The following is a 26,032-nucleotide window of genomic DNA, read 5'->3' on the forward strand; positions in this document are numbered from 1 at the left end:
TTTCCTGAACTGACTGTAGTCGCCTTGAATATCATAGTAAAACCCGTGGGCAAAAGGTAAAAAGTGATTTGAGTACCCAAAATTACTTTGTAACTTTTCTACATACGAATGAAGGCTCACCTGGGGGATAACCGCTAACCGCTAAGCGAACCCTTCGGTAACCGCAAAAAAGCGACCCCTTACGATCGGACTTCCGAAATTTCAAACAAAATGTGCGTTACTTTCAACACTTGAATATCATAGTAAAACCCGTGGGCAAAAGGTAAAAAGTGATTTGAGTACCCAAAATTACTTTGTAACTTTTCTACATACGAATGAAGGCTCACCTGGGGGATAACCGCTAACCGCTAAGCGAACCCTTCGGTAACCGCAAAAAAGCGACCCCTTACGATCGGACTTCCGAAATTTCAAACAAAATGTGCGTTACTTTCAACACTTGAATATCATAGTAAAACCCGTGGGCAAAAGGTAAAAAGTGATTTGAGTACCCAAAATTACTTTGTAACTTTTCTACATACGAATGAAGGCTCACCTGGGGGATAACCGCTAACCGCTAAGCGAACCCTTCGGTAACCGCAAAAAAGCGACCCCTTACGATCGGACTTCCGAAATTTCAAACAAAATGTGCGTTACTTTCAACACTTGAATATCATAGTAAAACCCGTGGGCAAAAGGTAAAAAGTGATTTGAGTACCCAAAATTACTTTGTAACTTTTCTACATACGAATGAAGGCTCACCTGGTGGATAACCGCTAACCGCTAAGCGAACCCTTCGGTAACCGCAAAAAAGCGACCCCTTACGATCGGACTTCCGAAATTTCAAACAAAATGTGCGTTACTTTCAACACTTGAATATCAAAGTAAAACCCGTGGGCAAAAGGTAAAAAGTGATTTGAGTACCCAAAATTACTTTGTAACTTTTCTACATACGAATGAAGGCTCACCTGGGGGATAACCGCTAACCGCTAAGCGAACCCTTCGGTAACCGCAAAAAAGCGACCCCTTACGATCGGACTTCCGAAATTTCAAACATAATGTGCGTTACTTTCAACACTTGAATATCGAAGTAAAACCCGTGGGCAAAAGGTAAAAAGTGATTTGAGTACCCAAAATTACTTTGTAACTTTTCTACATACGAATGAAGGCTCACCTGGGGGATAACCGCTAACCGCTAAGCGAACCCTTCGGTAACCGCAAAAAAGCGACCCCTTACGATCGGACTTCCGAAATTTCAAACAAAATGTGCGTTACTTTCAACACTTGAATATCAAAGTAAAACCCGTGGGCAAAAGGTAAAAAGTGATTTGAGTACCCAAAATTACTTTGTAACTTTTCTACATACGAATGAAGGCTCACCTGGGGGATAACCGCTAACCGCTAAGCGAACCCTTCGGTAATCGCCAAAAAGTGACCCCTTACGATCGGACTTCCGAAATTTCAAACAAAATGTGCGTTACTTTCAACACTTGAATATCATAGTAAGACCCGTGGGCAAAATGTAAAAAGTGATTTGAGTACCCAAAATTACTTTGTAACTTTTCTACATACGAATGAAGGCTCACCTGGGGGATAACCGCTAACCGCTAAGCGAACCCTTCGGTAACCGCAAAAAAGCGACCCCTTACGATCGGACTTCCGAAATTTCAAACAAAATGTGCGTTACTTTCAACACTTGAATATCATAGTAAAACCCGTGGGCAAAAGGTAAAAAGTGATTTGAGTACCCAAAATTACTTTGTAACTTTTCTACATACGAATGAGGCTCACCTGGGGGATAAACGCTAACCACTAAGCGAACCCTTCGGTAACCGCAAAAAAGCGACCCCTTACGATCGGACTTCCGAAATTTCAAACAAAATGTGCGTTACTTTCAACACTTGAATATCAAAGTAAAACCCGTGGCAAAAGGTAAAAAGTGATTTGAGTACCCAAAATTACTTTGTAACTTTTCTACATACGAATGAAGGCTCACCTGGGGGATAACCGCTAACCGCTAAGCGAACCCTTCGGTTACCGCAAAAAAAGCGACCCCTTACGATCGGACTTCCGAAATTTCAAACAAAATGTGCGTTACTTTCAACACTTGAATATCATAGTAAAACCCGTGGGCAAAAGGTAAAAAGTGATTTGAGTACCCAAAATTACTTTGTAACTTTTCTACATACGAATGTTGGCTCACCTGGGGGATAACCGCTAACCGCTAAGCGAACCTTTCGGTAACCGCAAAAAAGCGACCCCTTACGATCGGACTTCCGAAATTTCAAACAAAATGTGCGTTACTTTCAACACTTGAATATCAAAGTAAAACCCGTGGGCAAAAGGTAAAAAGTGATTTGAGTACCCAAAATTACTTTGTAACTTTTCTACATACGAATGTTGGCTCACCTGGGGGATAACCGCTAACCGCTAAGCGAACCCTTCGGTAACCGCAAAAAAGCGACCCCTTACGATCGGACTTCCGAAATTTCAAACAAAATGTGCGTTACTTTCAACACTTGAATATCATAGTAAAACCCGTGGGCTAAAGGATACACAAAACTTTCTTGTTCCTAGATCCTCATTCTTGCGACAAAAAGGCTTGTCCAAACAAGAAATACATCTTTATGTACAAAATTCGTCTTTGAATACAAAAGAAAAGAAAGACATATAAAAGAAATATTCTAATGAATAAAGACGCACTTACTCCCTGCAAATCAGAGTTGCTTGGAGTGTATTGATTCTCTCAAGAAAGATGCTAAAAATGCCCGCAAACATCCGGCCAGCACAGTATCACACTGTGTACGACTTGAAGGACATGTTGCAATACCAACTAGTGTAGATAGGTGGCGCTGTGAGACCGCCTGTAAAGTCATGTCCAAACTTTGTAATGTTTACACATTTATTCCAGCCATGTAACTTTCCTCTTACGCTACTTGTTTGTTCTAATTGTGTGTAAGTAGGGCGAAATAGCCAAATATTGTATTTCATTGTGTATTGTTTGCTATCATGTTGTAAGGACTAGAGTTAGTTTGCTGGTTGTGTCTGTGCCACAACGCTGAGGTGTGAATCGCGATTTGCATCGGCTGGAAAGTAAGACTTGTGTTATTCCCCAGATGTTAGTGTACTTCACACAGAACCCATAAGAACCATTAGCATGTGTTATTGTAATTCACACTGAAGCCATAGAACTCATTAGCAGGTAGACATTAGTTCCTTAACCCTTTGTTCTCTAAAACAACAAAGACATCAAAAGGTTTCTTCACTGTTATGATATGTATGGTAAAGGTACTTCCTGGAGTGAACCCGAGACACACGTCTCGCGATAAGGTGTTAGAAGAAGATGAATAAATTCAAGGCTTTTTGCTCAGAGAGTTCAGTTGAATTCATGGTACGTCCAGGTGAGGCTGTCTTGAGAGCAAAGCCTTTGTGTGAACAGAGAATGCCTCGTGTCCGTGTGGTCATTTCCCTCTAGTGTCGAACTCTTGTAGCAGATTCCCAAAAAGAACCGGGAGTTACCATCTTTACCCCACTTACATGTGTTTCATCTACAAATGAAAAGAAGTTACGAATGTGTGCCTTGTATGAGGTGGAAATCGGGTTCTTGGTCCCTTAGCATAAGGAGCTTTAATCAAGATTGATAAAAGCTTCTTGCTTTAGCAAGACAACTTTCCCAGCCAGAGAAGGCCAATTGCTTATTATGCTCTTTTGTTCTTCAATCAATCACAAACAATACTAAACCAACAGACTGTATACATCAGAACTGCACTGCTTCCCAATGTTGTGCTTTGTGGCTTGGGTGGTAAGGGTTTACGATAATGACTTACAATTGTATTTTGGCCCAGGTTCTAATTGTCTACAAGAGTATAAAGGGGTTGCATTTCATTTGCTAATCGACGTGCAGTCTGATAACAGTTATTAGACTGCACGTCGATCATTAAACAGAAGGTCACTAGTCACAAACATGCGACTAAAATATATGATGCACAAAGTAAAGGTGTTTGTCTTTTGAATCCAGCTTAACTTAGAAATGTACCAGAAATATTTTACATGACATTGTGTTGTTCTGGTTAGAGTCTGTTGGAGGCTCTGTCTGTTGTGTTTACTAGTATTGTCAATAATATACTCCACGATCCAATAAAGCCATTCTAGCTTTGTGCAAATCACTTTCAAAGTAACATTTTCGTACTTCTAGCTCTGTATAGTCAATCAATTCAAATTGTTACAAATGGTATCTGTATTAATATTGTATCACACAATCGATTGACATAAATCAGCTAAAATAGATTACTCTGTGTAAAAGTATTAGTGAAAGGGCGTTTTACTATCCAGAGCCAAATGTCAGTATTAGCGACGGAATGCCCGTGGATTTCACCCCTATCATATTGATGAAATCCACAGCCAACCAAATGTCAATATTAGCGGCAGAATGCCCGTGGATTTCATCACTACATACAGATGGAGTCCACAACCAAATGTCAGTATTAGCGACAGAATGCCCGTGGATTTCATCACTACATACTGATGAAGTCCACAGCCAAATGTCAGTATTAGCGACAGAATGCCCGTGGATTTCATCACTACATACTGATGAAGTCCACAGCCAAATGTCAGTATTAGCGACGGAATGCCCGTGGATTTCATCACTACATACTGATGAAGTCCACAGCCAAATGTCAGTATTAGCGGCGGAATGCCCGTGGATTTCATCACTACATACTGATGAAGTCTACAGCCAAATGTCAGTATTAGCGACGGAATGCCCGTGGATTTCATCACTACATACTGATGAAGTCCACAGCTAAATGTCAGTATTAGCGACGGAATGCCCGTGGATTTTTTTATACCTCCCCTCGTATATGGTTCGTGTCCGTTTGGGTCATTTCTGTCATTGTGTAACAACAACGTCCTTGGTAACAAGTAGAACAGCACGCTTTCCAGTCCAGTAAGATTTTTCTTTTAGGTCAGTGAGTCTCCACGTGAAATGTCTCTTCTCCCTTCAATTGGACATGATAATTTCCCCTTAGAAAAATAGAACGTCTCCATGACGTCACCGAGTTGTCGCTACTCATACGTCATTACTTGGGAACCAACCCGCTCGTGACAGCAGTTCGCTGCAACCAATAACCTCCTAAAACAAAACAAAGTACACGTTTTGGCAAACTTTCATGCAAATTATGCAAATTGCAAATCTCCTTTTAATACGCTGAGAGAGCTCCGAGAGAGCGGATTCGAGTTTGGGCCACTGAGATCTGAGTTGAGGGCTGGCTTTTTCCTTACAAGGAGCGCCGTGAATCCACATCTTGGTTAAAATAGTTTAGTAGAAAGTCTTAAGTCCGCGAGTTGCCACCCCGGTAACTGTTCATCTCAAGCGACTGAATATTGGTAAGCTTTGTTAATTTGTCTTGTGATTAACCTATTCCACAAAGGTGCCGTTTTGGGTGGGTCCCGATAGTTAAGTGGTTATCAGCGTAAGTTTCAGCGTAATCATATTGACTGATGTTTAGCGTTCAAGCGCCACCAAACTGACCATGCCAAACGGTTACGCCTTTTTGGCGTATTGGTTAGCGGCGTTAGGTTTGTGAGTTGGCAGACCGGGTTCGGCGCGGGTTTCTACTCGCCTCTAACACGTGTACTTTAGTTGAATGGTGCCTTGAGTTGTATACGTCATGCAACTCCAATAAATTAACTTCAGAGTGTTGGCTTGAAAATCGTTACCTAATGGCCATGGTTTGTGAGTGACGTGTAATATGTTTAATGCTTAGATCCAACCACTAGCTCCAATTGCGACAACTGCACGTCAGAGGGCCTTTTAAGCTCAGGTGCATACTTCATTATATCCTTTGATAAAAAGTCTCTTTTTGGTGCATTTTCCTCCTTTGCATCGATATTTGATCAATTGACAGCGCTGCGATTTCCAATAGCCTATTCATCTGGGATTGAAACGTAACAGTGCCGCACGTCACCGTGAGCGCGAGGGAAAATTGGCGAAATCAACACAACAGTGCCGCAGTACCGCGGGCCAGTGAGATACCCGCTTTATTCTGTAACTTTAAAAAAAGTCGCTCTCACAACCGACACATTGGGATTTGCTGGCGACACCGCGGCGCCTGCTCTGTATCTGTATCCGTATCTATATAGCCGGTATAACCGCCGTTTGACGTAACACACCAGCTTCTGCTCATGGTACTTCTATGTTCCGTGAAGGTACGTCTTCGTTGTCGAACCCCGATAGTAGGTTGGCGGTTTGTTTGAACCTTTTGCCAGCTATTCATGAGAAGCTAAAATCGGCCTGCAGGCCGCTTTTCATTGAGGTCATGGTTCGGACGAAATAAAACAGAGATACAGATTACATCTAGTCCTAATAACTCTATCAACATATACCGTTACATACACAATGGTACAAAAGCATATACATGTAGTAGAGCGAAATCGCAGGGTTCATAGACGATCTTCATAGTCCGCGTTCGTTCGTTACTTTTAGTCATTTCTTTTACTTGAAGAATCTCTTCAAGTGGGTCAGATTTGATTGGAGCCGTATGTGTGTCTGGTGTTAGGTTGTTCCAGACAATGTGAGTGAGATACCCCCCCCCCCCCCTTTACACATAGATGCGCCACTACGTGCGTGTGGCAGAAAAGCCACCCGAAGGATATCAGTTTGTGTGTGGTGGATGAGCTCGGACTTGTTTAAACAGAACAAAGTGCACGTGGATAACTCTTCAGATCGTCCTAATATCCCCCGATCTATTCGCACCCAGAGGATATCAGAAGACTTAGACGGAACTTTCCTGACGTAATTTTTGTATGCATTTCTGTGGAAAAAACATGATACCTCCAGAAGAGCGTTTTGCTCGCCTACTTTCGAAGTGGAAAGCATAGATATCTCATTAGCGGCCGCGGTAAGAGTCGTGCAGCATGAAATCCAATAAGTGTGAGAAGGTTTACTGAGAGTGATTCGACACTTACTGAAAAGCTGTCAAATACCAAAGAGTCAGTGAAGTGACATTGTCCAACAGTCTCAGTCTGGGTCTCTGATCAGCCGTCGGCGGTTGGACCGGTCTGTCCCATTCTTCACTGGCGCAATGTATACACCTGTCTCTGCACAGGGTTAGTTAAGCATCAGGCTAGTTAGTCTGCCAGACTGACTACGCTGGCTATTATGGGGAGAAAAATTTGCCAGGGGAGTTTTGGTATCAGAGGAGTTCGCCGGCCTTGCATGGGCTTACAAACATGAGCTAAGCGTGAACTGCTCCCCTGGCCAATTTCCCGATTTTTTCCCCCGAATTATACGATCCCCGCACCCCCGTAGGAAGGCCTAGTGGAGGCTACAGGATAGTAGTGACGTGTGTTAAACACGGTTGATTGTATACAGATTGCCAACAGGTGCTGTGGCCTTACCCTTATTCTGTCCTGTTGATTTTTTGCCAGTCGCAAGTGTAAAGATGGCTGCAACCCGCCATCTGGTCTTGTTCGGCCTTATTCTGGGTTCCGTGTTAGCATCCCCAACGCAGGTTGGTCTTTCCTATTTGTCTTATGAAACTTTTTTTCATCGCCATCACATGTTACATTAATGAAATTGATTCTCAATTACATTGACAACGAAAATTCATTTCTGTTCGTAAAGAATGTTTCATGCCTTGAATGGCACATTTTCTCAGTCTCTCACACACTACGTGATTTGATGGACGATAAATGAGCGAATGTTAATGCCTTAAACAACCAAGCGTGGTAGTCCTACAATAAGTACAATATGCGCTTTTTGGGTGCAGTACTGTACGGGATAACAAGAATCTAAGTCGAAAGATCCTGTCCATCACAACAAGATGATATGGAAGTTTCTTCACCAAGACGTGATGCGCTGATGTGCTCGATGTTTAGGGTTTGCGTCAAGGGGACTCAGGGGTCAATGGAGTGCCACAAATCCGTCGTGAGATATCCGAAGGCCTAGAAGACATCGTCGAGGAGCTGATAGAGATGCTGGAGAACAGGGAGTTAGAATCACAGGTTAGCACTTGGCCAAATATCTGACGATCATAGCTAAATCTCCAGTAAGAGCCTGGTTAGGCCTACGTCACATTTCCTACCCGGGGCCCGGCCGGGCTGTTTGCTGAAACGAAAATTAAAGTTTATGCCAATAAAATATTAAGTAAACGTAGTTTTCTACCCCTAATCTGTGTAATGAAAGTACATTCAATCATTTAATCTTAGTATGTTATAATTTATTCACTTATTCAATTTAGCCATATTTAATCACTTCATGCATATTAGTTAGCATGTTTACTTAGCATTTGATTTTGTTCACTTGCAATTAACCACATTGGCTTGGGTTAACAACAAACCCAATAACGCTACTCAAATACACGAGATATTAAGTTTTACTTAATATCTCGTGTATTTTAGTTACCCTAAAAGACAGTGATGATTTTTTTTAGGATGATAGAATGGTCATGGCTGACGCGGCAACGGTTAGCCCAGATAGCCCAGGAGGAGGCATGAAGAAAGATGAGTGGTCAGAGAGCTCCACTCGAGGGATTGAGGACGACGACTTCGACGATCTGGTGGACGAAGACATGCGCTGGTGTGACAGCGATGAGGAATTCCAAGGATCGGCCCTAAGCCTACTGAAGAAGGTACGTACTGTCCGTTTAGAACACCTTTCCGTCTGCTGGAGTAATGTTGTATTGTGCATCCCAGTACTTGGATGTCTAGTAAACCTTCATCGACACACCATGGCGTATATCTATGTTTTAGAACTACATGTATTTGTGGATTAAAAGGTCGTGGAAGGAGAGGGTTGGGCACTGTCTTCCAATGCCGTACCCTAGATACAGTGGGTAATATCACAACTGTCCCTTCGTCCTTAAAATGCTATGGGAGTATCTTTATCTTCATTTTTACCTTAAGAAACATTTGATAATTAGATGTGTGTTGTTTGTTTTTCCTCAGGAAATGTTCGAGCTCCGGGAGATCATCCCGGGTTGGAACGACAAGACCCTGTGTGACCACCATGAGTGTTTCAAAGATCTGAAGGTCAGTCTAGGGGTCTCCCCTTAACTTCATTGAATCAGTTTACAGTTACGATACTTTTCATATCCATCAGAATCCACCGCAAAGATCCGCAATGGTGTATAGAGTGGTTCGAGGGCCAATCGAGACTTTACAAGTACCAGAGAAACCACAACACCTAAGAAATACCACAGAACAGCACCTTAAGACCATGTCAAGCTGTGCAGTAAACTCAAAGCAAGGACTACAACAACATAAGTTGGCAAGATCGCACCCACAGTTTAGTTGTTCTGTAGTAGTCTTTTGTATCTAGTTCTGGCATGTTCTTGCTTTGATGGTGTTTTATTTGTATCTCTTCCAGACGTGGCCGAAGGTTCCCTACTACCTGCTGAATGATGCAAACTACCTCATCACCTGGCCAACCAGGTACCTCAGGGTGTTCTACATCTTCAACTACAATTTTGTAAGTCTACATTTCTTGATCTGTTTAGTTGTCGCCTTGTAAAACCATCGTGACCCAAGACACAAAGTAGTGACGACCTACTGTCCTGAGACAGTGTTGAGACATTTAACTACTTATATAAGCAATGTGCAGTCAAGTGATGACATGTGCGTGTAAGGGCCCTATAATGTATCTTCTGTCAGACACACTTGCTTTGGCAACACCGCATGCTTATTATCTTAAGGGGGTCTGTGCAACGTCTTCTACGTTCTACCCGAATGCACAGGAAGAGGTAATCTCCAATAAGATCTACCGGCGGCCAGAGAGTATCCATGGACTGACACATTTCTAGCACTATACAATTGGCTACCATACGCTGAATACTGTTTCGGCTATGTGTACTGTCGCCGTACGTGGTACTGTCTACCTCGATAGATCTGCTTGAAGATGGAAGAATACCTCAGGGCTCCCCTTGAGTGTGTGAATCGTGTGAAAAGCATCTTAAGATGAAATTTGAAAGCTATTAAAGGTGGCTATATGCATGGTAGCTTTGTATCAGTTATTTAGATAGATGAAACACTTCGATGTTGTGAGCATTTTCAATATCAATGTCAACATTTGCAATGTGCTTTGAACTGTTTAAAGCCATCTTTAAAATTTCTTTTCTGAATTGTAGGTCGATGTAACTTGTTAACAATACTTACATTTCATTATGTATACATGCTACGAATATAAAATAAATAGACACACTGATGTCGTCCAAAATGTTACATGGAATAATGTGTTTCCATGTTTATCCATATACTTACAGTACAACATGATGGACAAGAACATAACTGCAGTAGAGAACTACGCACAGGAAGCTGTTTCAGTACTCGACAAGGTAATTTTGATCACGCAGTGTTAAAGGCGTATTTTGAAAGATTCTCCTAGAGTGATACCTCTCGACATCATTACAAACGGCTTAAACGGAGCCATCAACCAGTACGAAAGTGGGCGTCTTATGTAAAATATCATAAGTGTTGTGGGAACTGATTTGCTACATTTTAGGCTACTTTTTCAACTATTCGTGCCTTGTCAGGTGAGAGCCATCTTTAAGGTGTTAGAATCCCACCCGTGGCTATAAGTTCTTTCAAGTCATCAACCAATATATGAAAGTGGGGCATCTTTTGTGAAATATCATTGGTGTTGTGGGGAATTGAAGGGTGCGACTATGTGGTCTGTAATTTGTTTTTCTTCCAAGCTATCAACCAATACGAATGTGGTGGTGCATCTTTTGTAAAAACCAAGGACGTTATCTTATATAACGTCCTTGGTAATTAAAAGCCCTATAGGGGTCGTGGGAAAATGAAGAATGGAGTGATGTGGTCTACAATTTTTTGTCTATAATTTCTTCCGGGCCACCAACCAATACGAATGTGGTGGTGCATCTTTTGTAAAATATCGCAGGTATTGTGGGAAAATGAAGGATGAAATGATTGGGTCTGTAATTTGCTGTCTATGATTTCTTTCAAGTCATCAACCAATTCGAATGTGGTGGAGCATCTTTTGTTACTAACATCATAAATTAGATGTTGTGGGAAAATGAAGTATGAAATGATTGGGTCTGTGATTTCTTGTCTTGTCTTCCAAGCTATCAAACAAGACGAAAGTGGGGCATCTTTTGTGGAATATTACAGGTGTTGTCAGAAAATGAAGGATGCGTCTATGTGGTCTGTAATTTGATGTCTATGATGTCTTTCAAGCTATCAGCCAATACGAATGACGTGGCCATCTTTTGTAAAAGAACCAAGGACGATATCTTATATGTAGGTCACTGATGTTGTGGGGAATTGAAAGATGCGGCTACGTGGTCTGTAATTTGTTGTCTATGATTCTTCCAAGTCATCAACCAATTCGAATGTGGAGGTGCATCTTTTGTTACTAACATCATAAATTAGATGTTGTGGGAAAATGAAGTATGAAATGATTGGGTCTGTGATTTCTTGTCTTGTCTTCCAAGGTTGCAAACAATACGAAAGTGGGGCATCTTTTGTGAAATATTACAGGTGTTGTCAGAAAATGAAGGATGCGTCTATGTGGTCTGTAATTTGATGTCTATGATTTCTTTCAAGCTATCAGCCAATACGAATGACGTGGCAATCTTTTGTAAAAACACCAAGGACGATATCTTATATATAGGTCAATGGTATTGTGGGGAATTGAAGGATGCGGCTATGGGGTTTGTAATTTGTTGTCTATGATTCTTCCAAGTCATCAACCAATACGAATGTGTTGGTGCATCTTTTGTAAAACATTTTAAGTGTTGTGGCAAATAGAAGGATGCAGTGATGTTGTCTATAATGTTTTTGTCTATGATTTCTTCCAGGTCACCAACCAATACGAATGTGGTGGTGCATCTTTTGTAAAACATTATAAATTATATGTTATGGGAAAATGAAGTGTGAAATGATTGGGTCTATAATTATTTGTCTATGATTTCTTCCAAGCCATCAACCAATATGAATATGGTGATGCATCTTTTGTAAAACCAAGGACGTCATCTTATGCCACGTCATTGGTAAACATTATAGGTCACTGGAGTTGTGGGGAATTGAAGACTGTGGTTATGTGGTCTGTAATTTGTTGTCTATAATTTCTTCCAAGCCATCAACTAATACGAATGTGGTGATGCATCTTTTGTAAAACATTATAAATTATATGTTATGGGAAAATGAAGGATGAAATGATTGGGCATGTGTTTTGTTGCCTATAATTCATTCTAAGCCGTCAACCAGTACGAAAGTGGGGCATCTTTTGTGAAACATTATAGGTGTTGTGGGAAAATGAAGTGTGAAATGATTGGGTCTATAATTATTTGTCTATGATTTCTTCCAAACCATCAACCAATATGAATATGGTGATGCATCTTTTGTAAAACCAAGGACGTCATCTTACGCCACGTCATTGGTAAAACATTATAGGTCACTGGAGTTGTGGGAAATTGAAGAATGGAGTGATATGGTCTGTAATTTGATGTCTGTGATTTCTTCCAGGCCACCAACCAATACGAATATTGTGGTGCATCTTTTATAAAAGATAACTGGTGTTTTGGGAAAATGAAGGATGAAATAATTCGGGTTATGATTTGCTGTCTATGATTTCTTTCAATCTATCAACCAATACGAAAGTGGGGCATCTTTTGTGAAAAATTATAGGTGTTGTGGGAAAATGAATGATGCGGCAATGTGGTCTGTAATTTGTTGTCTATAATTTCTTCCAGGCCACCAACCAATACGAATGTGGTGATTCATCTTTTGTACAACATTATAAATTATATGTTGTGGGAAAATGAAGGATGAAATGATTGGGTCTGTGTTTTGTTGCCTATAATTCATTCTAAGCTGTCAACCAATACGAAAGTGGGGCATCTTTTGTGAAACATTATAGGTGTTGTTGGAAAATGAAGTGTGAAATGATTGGGTACATAATTATTTGTCTATGATTTCTTCCAAGCCATCAACCAATATGAATATGGTGATGCATCTTTTGTAAAACCAAGGACGTCATCTTATGCCACGTCATTGGTAAAACATTATAGGTCACTGGAAATGTGGGAAATTGAAGAATGGAGTGATGTGGTCTGTAATTTGCTGTCTATGATTTCTTCCAGGCCACCAACCAATAGGAATGTGGTGGTGCATCTTTTGTAAAAGATTACAAATGTTGAGGGAAAATGAAGGCTGTAGTGAAACTGTCTGCAATTTGATCCTGACCATATCAAGTCGTGAAGACAGGCGACAGTATTTGATACATTTTAATGAGATGAAGCCTTTGTTTTAATTGGTGATACTTCTCGACATCATTGAATGCTTAAAGTAGACTGTTGAACTGCAGATGATCACGCTTTTGGTCTTTTGCACACTGATGCTTTATTGAGTAACGTTACAAAATAAGTAATTACAATCCTACTTTTTGCTATTGGAATGTAATGAAGCAGGCTTTTTTAGTTTTACATTCGTTAGTATGAGCAATGAGCATCCGCTAAGCTCCGACTATTTACAAATCTTACGAGTGACCACCAAGGAAGACTGGATGCTGTAGCCGGGTCGTACCAAAGACTATTGAAATGGTACATATGGAAGCAAAACACACTACGCTGCCAGTGGACTAGCCCCCAGCTGTAGTTATTGCACCAATGTGTGGCCCAGGGCTTAGAAGGAGAGATGGGCGGGCTCTTCTGATGAGGGACGTTGACCCCTTGTTCTGGTGTATGGGCAACTTGAGCTATTTCATTAATTCTCCTTCTGTCTCCCACACAGGCTTACAAGCCAATCAACTTCCGCGTGTTGCTGGTGGGAGTGAATGTACTGACGGGGCGCTGGGAGGGAGAGGAGGAGAGACCGAAGTACAACGAGTATCTGAAACCCAAAGTGCGGGAGTACATATGGACTACCATCAAGCCTGAGGCGCCGATGTTCCATACTGCAGTTTATATAGCGTAGGTGTTCTTTAAAGCTTGTCACAAGGTGCCGCATTTAGCCTGGTGTGTGTGTGGAGGCAAAGTTGCCATAGAAAGGGACTAACCCCTTTGAGCTCTTTTTTCCCCCGATATATAGACCACGGCAATAGGTCGCTTTGGGTCTGGAAAGCATCTGAACCATAGACATCTTAAGTGCCAGCGAAATGAAATTTCCACCATCATTATCACGTAAAAACAATAGAATTTTCCGACAACGCCTATTTGGTTATTGAAACACGTGTCTACTTTGGTGGGACAGATAATGGCTGATGGGTCTATGGTGTCACTACCACTCCAGGCAATTATATCAGACACTGTCATGTCAATAGACTATTAAATACGTATCTTTCTCAGCGATAATCTTTGTCGGCCATGGCAACATGAACCTGCTATGAACGAATCGTGGGCACTCGCGCGTCCTTGCACATGGTTTTATAAACTTCATTATTATAATGTCTCCATAACGCTGACTCTTTGTCCCTTACAGTGGTTACCCCTTCTGGGACGCACCGTATGCTGGAGCCGGCATGGGCCATCTCTGCAAAGTCCTCGGAATGGACAACTATCCATTTGTCATGGCGGTAAGATAAATTCTAAGACAAATTTAAAGCATGGCACTTACGCCTATCAATAGGACGAATTGAGAAACTGCATTCGAACATCGCTATGTTGAGACTATATTTTCTGCCAAGAACAATCTCAAAAGCAGTTGTGTGCTCATCATGGCAAGCGAACATGTATGTCTTTTTTCATTTATGGAAGACTTAAGTACAGCTTAACAGGCTTTCAAATATTTCACTGTCTTGAAACAGGCCGAAGGCAACAAGCGACCTGCAAACCACTACTGGAATGCCCATGAGCTTGGTCACGAGTTTCGCAATGGTCACAACTTTGGTGAGTGTACATTTCTTTAAATATCAAAGTACGTAGATACTCTATATAATACCAACAATTACCCAATGAATACACGTAGAATAGAAGTTGATGTCTGTATTTCCTGTTCCGTCATGATCCCTATTGTATACAACTCTTATTTTTACTTTAGATCCCAGCGACGACGGAAGTTCCATCTGTCCAGCCAAGCGAATTTTCGGTACGAAATGTGTAATGGGAGGAAACAGGTCAGTATAGTCTACAGATTTCTCTCCTGAAGCAGGACTCCGTTTTTTTTTACATCTTTGCACTTGTTGTTGGAGCCTGGTAGTTAACACAGTTGTTGATCCACCATTTTGTAGAGGTCATTCGTGATCAATATTAATAAAGTTTCTGGACGTTTCTCTCAGTTATCCGACGACCTTCAGCAGGACGTTCCTTGACAAGATCAGGGCAACTAACTACACCTGCATGGCAGACAAACCCCCACAGGTGCGTCGTTTGTGCTAGGTAGCGCGCATAGTCCAATAATTAGAGGGCCTGCCTCTGGCGAATGTCTTCTCTGTCATGACCAGTAAAAGAGTGGATCAGCTATTCGGTTAATTGAGTTTGCTTGAGCAAATGTGGTATGACTATGACATTTTTACTTCCATCTGTCTTCGAATGACCAAACACTTCGGGAAACTAGCCCAAACCGATACTGCTGAACATCTTTTTGTAATGGAAATACATGTTGATTGTGATCATCGCGCGATTTTCAGGGATCGTAGATCGCTCATAGCGAGTTCCATTAGTAAGGGAAGAGGTCAATTATAGATAAAGAATACGCGCGACCCTTTGTCGATTTTAAAATGGGACGAGCCTCTGGCAATCAACGAAATACAGTCGACTGTGTGACAGGGGTGTTAAACTAGTAGGTCCAATTGCAATTTCTCTGCCATGATCTCTTTGGCCCGAATGAAAACGAGGTCTCACCCGATGTTTGCTCTGCACACAGGAGGAAGTCTTCAGGTGTGGAAACGGCATCCTGGACGCAGGGGAGGAGTGTGACTGTGGGAACAGCCAGGTTCGAGTGGTTTCATCTTTTCGGTGAATAAAACCAGCGACTAGACTTATCTCAACTTGAGATATGTTTATTCCACTAACAAACGAATTAACCTTTGTCAATCCATTGGTTCAATTTCTGTTAAATGACGACTTGAAAGAAAATATTTGTTGCAAGCAGAAAACGACATATTGAAGACACTGTAAATGTTCAATGTCTGTAAACGGACTCGAGCTCTTTGGTCTCCTAGAATAACTGAACAAGAATTAATCTCATTTCTCGACATACACACTTGTAATTGACCTTGTTTCATTGGCGTTTTCAGAGATGTATAACCAGTGACCCCTGCTGTGACGGCCAGATCTGTAAGCTGAAACAAAACGCGGAGTGCAGCGCTAACAACCCGTGCTGCAACAACTGCAAGGTGGACCTCATCAGCTGTCCGGACCACGTCATCGGGAAAGTTAAACGCGCGGCAGATCCCATCAGTGAGTATGCAAACATCTTTTGGACATTTCAGGACAACATTATTGCTTCGTGGCGTCTTGTGTGACGTAACTGGTAGAGCTTTCGGCTCGGAATCTAGAGGTTCCGATTTCAATACCGTGCCCCAGACGTTGTGCCCTTGGGAATGGCACTTAACACGACCTTCCACACTTCACCCAGGTGTAAAATGGGTACCTGCCTTCTGTCGGGGAGGTAAAAGGAAAGACTACCTTTACCTTCTGTCTGTACTGTGCATGTGGCACTGATAATATAAGTTACTAACTTGAGTGCAGTGCCACATTGCCCTTGTCTGTTTAAAACAAACAGAAAAAAACTACACATTTTTGTATTGCTTTTGCTAGGGGAACATCATAAGCCGTACATCGGCGAAGACATAGCCCTGCCTCAAATGTGAGTTTAAGAGACTGAATATATTACCTACAGTACTAGGGAATGGTTGGAATAAGCTTTCTTTCTTCTTAGAATCGTTCAATCGCATCGACTTCCCGCCCGGAGTCCTGGTGCCGTTTCCTGGCGGAACCATGACCCCACCGAACCGAATGTTCAACTGGCTGTTTGAGGCACCAGCTGGTTCTCGTGTCACGCTGTGGTTGGCTATTCCTCCGCTGGTAAGTACTAGCATACCGTTACCCACGCTTTAGACTACCCCAACTAGCCTTCAGGTCTTCAACGCAATGTGTTTGAACAACAGGTCTAATTCACTAGACCGACAGGGCTAATTGCATATAGCGTGAAGGAAGTAAAAACCCATGTGGTACAAAATGGCAAGCACTTTTCACGCACTCCATCTAGAGATTCACATGTCTGAAAAGTCACGCACGTTTCTCGCAGAGAAAAACACTGTTAGATTACGTTAAACTTTTTAGATTACGTTTTTCTCTTTGCAATCGTTGCCCCAGCTAGTACGTTTCACGTGAACGGGCCACAATACTGTTACTAAACTCTGATCGCAGAATTATTAAGAATAGAAAATACCAAGTTTACAAAGGATTGACATGTAGTGACTGTCATATGTTTCCTGTACAGGCCTCACCATCGTTTGAAACGGCGGTAGGTTGTCCCTATGACTGGATCGAGGTTCGGGATGGCGGATATGTGAATTCACCACTTGTCGGCCGCTTCTGCACTCCAACAACAACGCCAATAGTGTAGGTGGATTTTTTATTTAACACCTGGAAGTAGAGTTCACGTGGTGTCTCATTTTGTGAGCATTTGGAATTGTTTAACGGCACATTATTTCCTGGAGATAACCATGTGGGAACAAAGTAATACGCGTCCTTATCGGATACTCATCGTAGCTCAACGTGCTGTACAACTTTTCAGGATCACAAACGGAACAATTGTAGTTATGCTGGTCAGCAATGTCATAAAAAGGCGTAATTCAATATATATTAATGGTAATTCTGCTTTCTGTATTTACCTGTTTCACTTTCAGTCGAATAGTAGAATTAGCCTCCTCCGTAGTGACCTACGGAGGGTGGTACTAAGGCTTATTGTTCGAATATATGGCTTTCTTTTACACTGCAGTGTTTCTCTTCCAGTTCGAAAGGCACGCAGCTCTTCGTCACCTTCCGAAGTGACAACTCGTTTGACAGTCATTTCCTCCTGAAGTATTCTTTCTCCAGCACGGCCCTGTCAGGTAAAGCTATTTTCCTAACAAGCAAGCAAACAAACAAACAAACAAACAAACAATCGATCAAACCACAACAGAGATCATTGATTGTTGAGGTTGAAAACCTATTTCATGAAAACGTTCGCTTAAAAACTGCTTTCCACAGAATTTCCGACTCATAAGCGTATACTGTGTAGTGCTGTATTTTTGGTAAACGGGTAACCAACCTATGTTCATTAAACAAGCTGGCTTCAATTGTGGTCCATGCATTATTGTAAAGGCAACTATTGTCGTGAATCTCGTGTTGTTTTCAACAGGCAAGAGATGGAGGGACGACGGTAAATGCGGATGGAAATTCCCCGCACCTGGGGCAGCCTCTGGACAATGCGAACCTGATGGAGCAACTCCCTGTTGTTGGTCGAACGGCCTCTGCAAAGGCGATACAGACTGTGACTGCCCTGGCTGTGTCGACTACCGAAAGTTTAACAATGAAGGTAAAAGTTAAATGCAGATAAAACAAATAAACTAACTAACTGACTAACCATTCGTTAATAGTTTCATCCTGTTGATGAATCAGTTCAAAACTATATGTTCACGTATTCTTGGGTACACACGATCTTTTCTTAACCAACCTTTTGCAATTCGGTAGATGGTCTGAGGCGAGTGAGTTCATTTCGCTCTACTGAAGGTACCAAAGCTTCTATCATATCTCGGGAGAGAAAAAAAATACCAAGATGGTTTTCAGAAATGTGTGTCCTTGAGAAAAATATGTTGAAAGCCGACCATATTACTGTTTGCAATAATTATACTTCTGCATGTGCACGCCGCGTATGAAACTGTACCGCCCGGCGTATGAAAATCATCGGGCTGTCAGGTCCATGCAGCCCCATGTTCCTCTGCCGCCGGGGTTGTCTTTCGCTCCCGGTAAGATTTTTACGTGGAAGGAATACAATTATGTTAGGAATACGATTCCTAATACTATTAGGCTATCAAGATTAACAACGTTAAAATGTTGCGAAACGACTTGCCTTGTTGCGAACTGACGGTTGCGAACTGGCATTGTTGCGAAACAACCTGTTACCCATGTATGTACAGATTTATAGTCCGTTTTATTGATGAACAACACAATATACCTTCCTGTCCTGTCCATGTCCAATGTACTTCGGCATAGTTTTGACGTTTTAACTCAGCGTATTCATATGTATATCAGGTGAAGTTGACATACAGATTGGGCATCTTAAGTAATCTAAAATGAGGAATCGTGTGCACTTCTGAACTTTCAGGTATGCCGAAGAATCCTGTGAAAGCAATGGAGGTGCAGACTTTGGATAGTGGTGAGTACGATTTAAGATTTGCTATCAGAGTATCGTTCTAAGTTTCACTTGAATTCAAGTTTAAAACCTATTTCAGTGCCGTATACACACGACATTCTTTAAGTACAGTATATTTAAGACACGAATGAAAATGAAGCGTACCAGTTTGCCAGCTTGTAATCATTAAATAATCATCTTTCATTCAATTTGTTTCGCATACGACAACAGGACCCGGTCACACATGTCCTGATGGCATTCTTATGGTAGTAGTATGATAGTTATGCATGTGTCCTGCAAAATTCAGCTGTCTTGTTATGGAAAAGCTAACTGTCTAAGATCATTGTTGGTGGTTGGTCGCAGACTAAAAATTCCACAGCAGCTACACTGTAGGACGACCATCGACAGATGAGACCGCGCTGTTACTTTCATTTCCGATTTTCCTATCCACTGTACCATTAATATTGCCATGACAGTCATCTAATGAATGTAATATATTGTACTCAGAATGCTATGAAGGCACGGGAGAGGCCTATCGTGGAGAGGCGGGTATAACCTGGTCCGGAACAGCCTGCCAGGCCTGGAGTTCCCAGACACCGCACAAGCACAGCTTCAACCCCGCCACCTACCCAAACCTCGGGCTGGATAACAACTACTGCAGGAACCCAGACATGTCGTCTCGGCCTTGGTGTTATACCACAGACCCCAAGAAGATGAGAGACAACTGTATCGTATCCAAGTGTACTGGCCCGGCATATAGAGCAGGTAAGCACACTAAGAAAGAAGGGTAGGGTGCTTGCGAAGATTTGAAATTAGGTAATTGCATAAATTAAAGCTTTAGTAGTGTTTTATATACACATTTTCCTGATAGATAAATCCAGAGATGAAAACTGCAAACAATTCTCAAACACATAACAAATTCTCTTCTAATTTTCACAGAGTATGTCGGATGCTACAAAGACAAATCTACTCGGACGTTCCCGTTTGCCAGACTTCGTGACTACAAAAGCATGACACCTGCCGTGTGCATCAACCACTGCAGTGGGCTGGGGTACAGTTACGCAGGTAGGCCATCAAGCCTAACACATAACCATAACTCTTTTGATTATCCTTTTTTTAAACCACAAACGTTGGAGCAGATTTAGAAAAGAGTGAATTTCATCAAACAATAGATTGTCACAAAGTCTCAATTGTTTGGATAATGTGGTACTGCACTCAAGTTGTTAACTTATTTTATTCTAACAGTGCCACAAAGTATTGATGGAAGGTAAAGGTAGTCTTTTACCTCCCCGATCTAACTAAGTCAGGTACCCATTTTTACACCTAGGACGGTCGTGTTACGTGCCTTTCCCAAGGGCTCAATGTCGGGATGGTATAGAGCCTGGGACTTCTAGGCTCCGAGTCCAACATTCTACCAGTTACGCCACACACGACGCCGCGTCCTTACTTCTCATTTTGCTTTTACAGCGATTCAATATTATTATGAGTGTCATTGTGGCACTGAGGCCAACTTCGCCGCCCTGGAACCCGTGCGGCCGGAGTCTGAATGCAACTTCCCGTGTAGAGGTGACAAGGAGCAGAAGTGTGGCGGCAACTGGAGGAACTCTGTCTACAAACTCCCAGAAAAACCACCGGCGGGTAGGTCTACTGGTGATTTTTTACTCTATTGACGCCATATAGCAAACCCGGAAGGCCACCTCAAGGTTTTGCGTTACATAAATTTCAAGACCTCATGGGACATCACCTATTTTCAGAAGTTGACTCACTGAGCGAGGGCTAAGTTAACCAAATGGAGCAAGGGTGATCAAAGTCCACCCTGTATATAATGTTAGATCTACACATCATGAGATTAAGTTGTCAACTTCCATGGCAACAATCATGTTAATGTATCCTTTGCTATTACTAGTATCTAGGATTTCAAAGTGGTTCAAGTGGAAAAATCCATACACTTACAATGCTTCATTCATCTTGCTATTATCAGGTGGATACTCCTGTGGTGATGGTTTCAAGAAGTTTAAAGGCCGCTGCTACAAGGTGTTTACCGAGAAGAAATCCAACGAAGAAGCGAAGACTGCATGTGCGAGTATTGACGGACGACTGGCTGCGCCTAAGACACCCGAGATTCACAATTTCTTGGTGGGTCTGGCAACAGAACTGGGCGGCCAGAATGTGTGGATTGGGCTCCAGATGGGAGAAGAGGAGACTTGGGAATACAGTGATGGCGAGGCTTTGGGGGTAAGTTATATCTCAAATCGTTGAATTTAGAACTGTTTTCTTAACATTATTGCACTTTTTTTTTTGGAATATGGATCCGAATGCTGTTTGTGTTGTGATATCAGTTAGAGAACCCCCTTCCACTTCCATGTGATAGAATAGCCCAGGTTGTAATTTCCGAATGAAAGCTCATGAGTGTTGGTAGAATCCATAGTTGTAAAGGTAAAACTTTGCTCCAACACAAAAGAAAGAAACTCACTATAGATTTTCGGTCAAACTTGTTGACCTAACTTCTTAAGATGTATGTCAGCAAAGTGAATCATACATCTGAAGAAGGTGAACAAGTTTGACCGAAGATTTATGGTGAGTTCCTTTCGTGTTGGATCAAAGTTTAAACTTTACAACTAAGTTTGTATCTTCCTTCAACACAGGTATGTAGTTTCTCCAACTGGGCGCCTGGGGAACCGAAGCCTGGTTCTGGTGCAAACTGCGGACAATACTGGGCCGGCAGTGGGTACAAATGGGACGACACCTGGTGCACTACTACAAATCCATTCATATGCCAAACTGGTAAATACATCTGTTTACTATGTATAGCCTTAGCTTGGAAGTTCATCTGTGTTGGTACAATTCATACTTTGAAAGATCATCACTCATTATAAACCTCGGGCCCTAATGCGTTCATGCTGATGACCTCCATCAGAAGGTAAACTTAAAGTTTGATACAGGCACTTCTAGTGGCTTGTTAATTTCTAGACAGGGCTTGAGGTGAACATAAAGATTATTGTCATAAAAAAGACTATTTTTGATATAGTGTGATATGATATTTCATTTTACATGCACACTGTATTATCATATGACACTTGGCTACTTTTTTAAGAATTGTAACTTAAAGGTTGAGATACAAGCAGATTATACAACCTGTTCAGGTTGCTCAGGGATGTAATGTGTGAATTGAGGCAAGTAGTATAATTTGTTCAGTAGAACACTAAAATAACACCCAAGAATAAAGATATCATATGTTAAATATATATCGTATGTTGCTTTTCTAACAATCCAGGACCAGCAACATGCCCTGAAGGCTATGAGAAATTCGGAGACACGTGCTACAAAGTCTACACTGAGAAGAAGCCCTATCGCCACGCCCGTGCAATGTGTATCAACGATGGAGGAAGGCTGGCAGCTCCAAAGACAACAGCATCAAACAACTTCATGGTTGAGCTGGCCAAGAAAGCAGGACGTATGAACATGTGGATCGGTGTGAACAAAATAAACACGGATGCCTACAAGTACAGCGATGGAACCCCTTTGAAGGTACGACATTGGTCTAAATCCTCAGTGAGAGAATATAACCATACAGTACTGTAATTTGAAAATTTAGAAGTAGGACAGGAAAGAAAGTTTTTACCTTTAGGTTCATGGTTTAGATATTTCTGAAGTTTGACCCGCCAAAGCAAACACTGATGATGCAAACAGAGAAGATGATGATGAGTACAGTAGAAATACAAGACACATATTGGCAGTATTATGATTTCATGGTAACAGGCAACCATGAAAAATAAAATCATTGTTAACATTTCCAAATCTACAGTATGTAGTTTTCTACTTGAAGTGGCAAGCAATCCTTGTAGCAGTGCATAGAGCCCAGTGTTTGGCCCAGAGGTCCTTGTTTCAAGTCCCTAGACATGCTCTCACATTGTGAAACAGTTGAATAAGGCACTGATTTAAAACCATTTTTGTTCAATCGTAGGGCTGTAAGTTTACCAACTGGGCTCCAAATGAACCAAAGGGTGCAGAATGCGTGCAGTTCTGGGCTGGCAAGAGTTACATGTGGGACGACTCGAACTGCTCCTACGAAAACTCCTTCATCTGTCAGATCGGTAGGTACAGTTACATGGGCGAAAGTTGATCAGAACCCAGCTAAATGTCTCATAGCATTTTTTTCAATCACTAAATGTAACAAGTCAAAGACATTAAATCATCTCATAAGTTGACACATAAAAATCATCATACATGTTATTGTATTTTATCATTGGCATTTTAATCATGCTGTTGACCCAGAGTTAATTTTTTCTAAGTGAACTTACTCTTTCGATACCATAACATATTGTGTACTAAGCTATTTTTATTTTTATACTATAGGACCAGGAGAAGATGCTGGCTGCTGTGGAGCGCCTTAGTACGTTTTTCAATCATCATTTTTTGATAGATTAATGATCATTGATCATGTGTTTACATTGGGCCACCCTGACTTAATTCTATGGATGACATCCTCTGCAGATCCCAAAACAAAAAAAAAGAAGAAAAAACGCTGCAAAAGCACAGGACTAAACATCCAGTCCATGGCTTCCCAGGCTTGATTTGTCTTATGTTCACCTATAAGACTGTAAAGGACAATCATCACCATTTCAATTCAATAATGTTACCATAATGATTCTTCTATGGGAACAAGGACATTGTGCCACCATGCCCAGACCATGCGCTCCCTTATCCTGGAGGACAAAAATCAACATGTGCACGGATGTCATCCATAAAATTAAGTCAGTGTGGCCTTAGCAACATCACAATAACTACATGACTTGACAATGAAAAAAACAAAACCAAAAAATTGCAGTACTATACAATGTCACTCGAGGGCCCATGATCAAAGTTTCCTTCAATACCATACCCACATTACCTTACCCACATACCAAACATCATAATATAAAGTCCATTCACAAGTTCTTGAGTTGTACTCCCAAAGACGGCATCAAAAACAATTATACCTTTTAGGAAAAGGTAATCATATTGTTAGTTGACATGGCTGCTGATTAAGTCCTGCCTTCCTCATCCAAACTCTGTTACAAATCAAAGTCTCTTCTTTTGTGTCTGGCTCAGAAGGACCAAAAAACATTTGACAACATCTGAGGCTGGATAGCCATTATCTAATAGCCCCTTGACAAATCTCGTGAAGAGATGCATTGCATGTGACACAAGAAAGTCATCATTCAGTAATTTAGCACCTTATGTAATAGCTGGATAAATGGGAGACACTGTTTCAGTGCATGGATCGATATAACGTTAGTTCACCTTTTTCCATGGGCTAACCTTTATCCGTTGCTTTTAAGGATATCCAAATGCAGATGGTGGATTCATATTGCGATATTTTCAAAATATTGCAGTTTGAAACCATCCTTCGACTTGATATCCCTATGCTGCTAGATACCGTTTTTTTTTAAACAAACGGATATAGGTTACTCCTAATGGATTAAGGCAAACTAGCATTAGCTATTCCTACATAATCAGCATCTACCTTTAAGTTAGTCTCTGCTTCTTTCACAGCTTGAAGCAGTTAATTCTGTGACTTTGGATTTCCTTTTTTTAATTATTCTAATAGATAAGCTATGTATCTGATTTCTATGTATCTGATTTCTATGTATCTGATTTCTATCATACAAAAGTATGATACTAAAGGTTTACATATAATCTACTTTTAATAACAGCTACTAACAGGTTGTGAGCAATTGAAGTGGGTGTTAAAAATTAAGACAAATATAGATTACTAGTAAAACTGATTTCTGATATGTGCAAATAAAGCAACCAATCTGTTACTATTAAATCTGTTTAATACTAATATGCAAATGCAATTAGATCTCTACAACTGGATAAAAAATGGAGATTTCTTTCCCTGAAGAAGAGTGATAAATGTCACTCGAAACATCCGGAAGTAAATCTCCTTTTTTATCCAGTTATAGAGATTGAAAAATTGTATTATATTGTTTACCTGGATGTCTGACCTGCACAAACATGTTTTTTTTTCAACCTCCTTGGTCATAGAAAGTACAGCAGCACATAAAAAAAGCTGGATACAATTCTTTTTCTTCTTTTTTATGGTGGAGTTTTGCTTATCAAATAATGTTAACTTTTTGTTTATTATGTAATGTTTAGTTTTGTACTTGCAATTAGTTTTGGATCATATCAAATATTTTTTATCTTATACCACTCTATCAGATAAGACTAACATGACTAAGATTCTAAATTTTGAGACTGTCTTTTTGAATCAAAGAGACCAGTTGTGCAGATAACATCAATTCTCATAATTCCACCAGGTGCCATAATGCCACAAGATCAAGAAAACATTATTATATCGATTATTGTATCGATCTCTTAAACTCACATTAGACTTTGAAGTGTCACATTTTATAATTGACATAGATATATATTTACCTGATGGTGTGCAGATCCACACTTTTAAATTGTAAAGTTTAGTGGAAATTGTGATAAGTATATTTAGATTATAAATGCACTTAGGCAGGAAATTCCATTGTTTTAGTCCTAAGCGCCAGCCTCTCCTGTACAATGTACGAGGCAATTTAGTCCTCGGACTATAATCTTGTACATGACATTGTGTGTTCAAATAAATAAACCAGTAAATTAATAAAAAATAAATAAATAAAATAAAAAATAGATAAATTATAGAGGCCTTCTGAAGATTGTACCTCATGATAAGTGATGCTGCTTTGCTACATCTCTTTCTGTGTGCCCCCTTCGGTCATGATTAAATTCA

General features: G+C 41.0%; 1 protein-coding gene across 1 annotated transcript; it reads left to right on the plus strand.

Annotated features, from left to right (window-relative positions):
* Positions 1-7,346: 7,346 nt before the first annotated feature.
* Positions 7,347-25,584, plus strand: LOC118432265. Its single transcript, XM_035843800.1, has 26 exons — positions 7,347-7,487; positions 7,855-7,980; positions 8,409-8,606; positions 8,923-9,006; positions 9,344-9,445; positions 10,236-10,307; positions 13,726-13,904; positions 14,413-14,506; positions 14,738-14,819; positions 14,971-15,046; positions 15,209-15,290; positions 15,796-15,864; positions 16,169-16,331; positions 16,813-16,958; positions 17,377-17,498; positions 17,892-17,989; positions 18,280-18,456; positions 19,246-19,296; positions 19,780-20,037; positions 20,212-20,337; positions 20,740-20,922; positions 21,254-21,507; positions 21,918-22,056; positions 22,547-22,800; positions 23,237-23,366; positions 23,629-25,584. Exons 1-26 carry the CDS (start codon positions 7,419-7,421, stop codon positions 23,664-23,666), a joined length of 3,372 nt encoding a protein of 1,123 aa, XP_035699693.1. The 5' UTR covers positions 7,347-7,418; the 3' UTR covers positions 23,667-25,584.
* Positions 25,585-26,032: the final 448 nt, after the last annotated feature.

This window comes from Branchiostoma floridae, chromosome 15, assembly GCF_000003815.2.
Source record: "Branchiostoma floridae strain S238N-H82 chromosome 15, Bfl_VNyyK, whole genome shotgun sequence".
Classification (NCBI taxonomy): Eukaryota; Metazoa; Chordata; class Leptocardii; order Amphioxiformes; family Branchiostomatidae; genus Branchiostoma; species Branchiostoma floridae.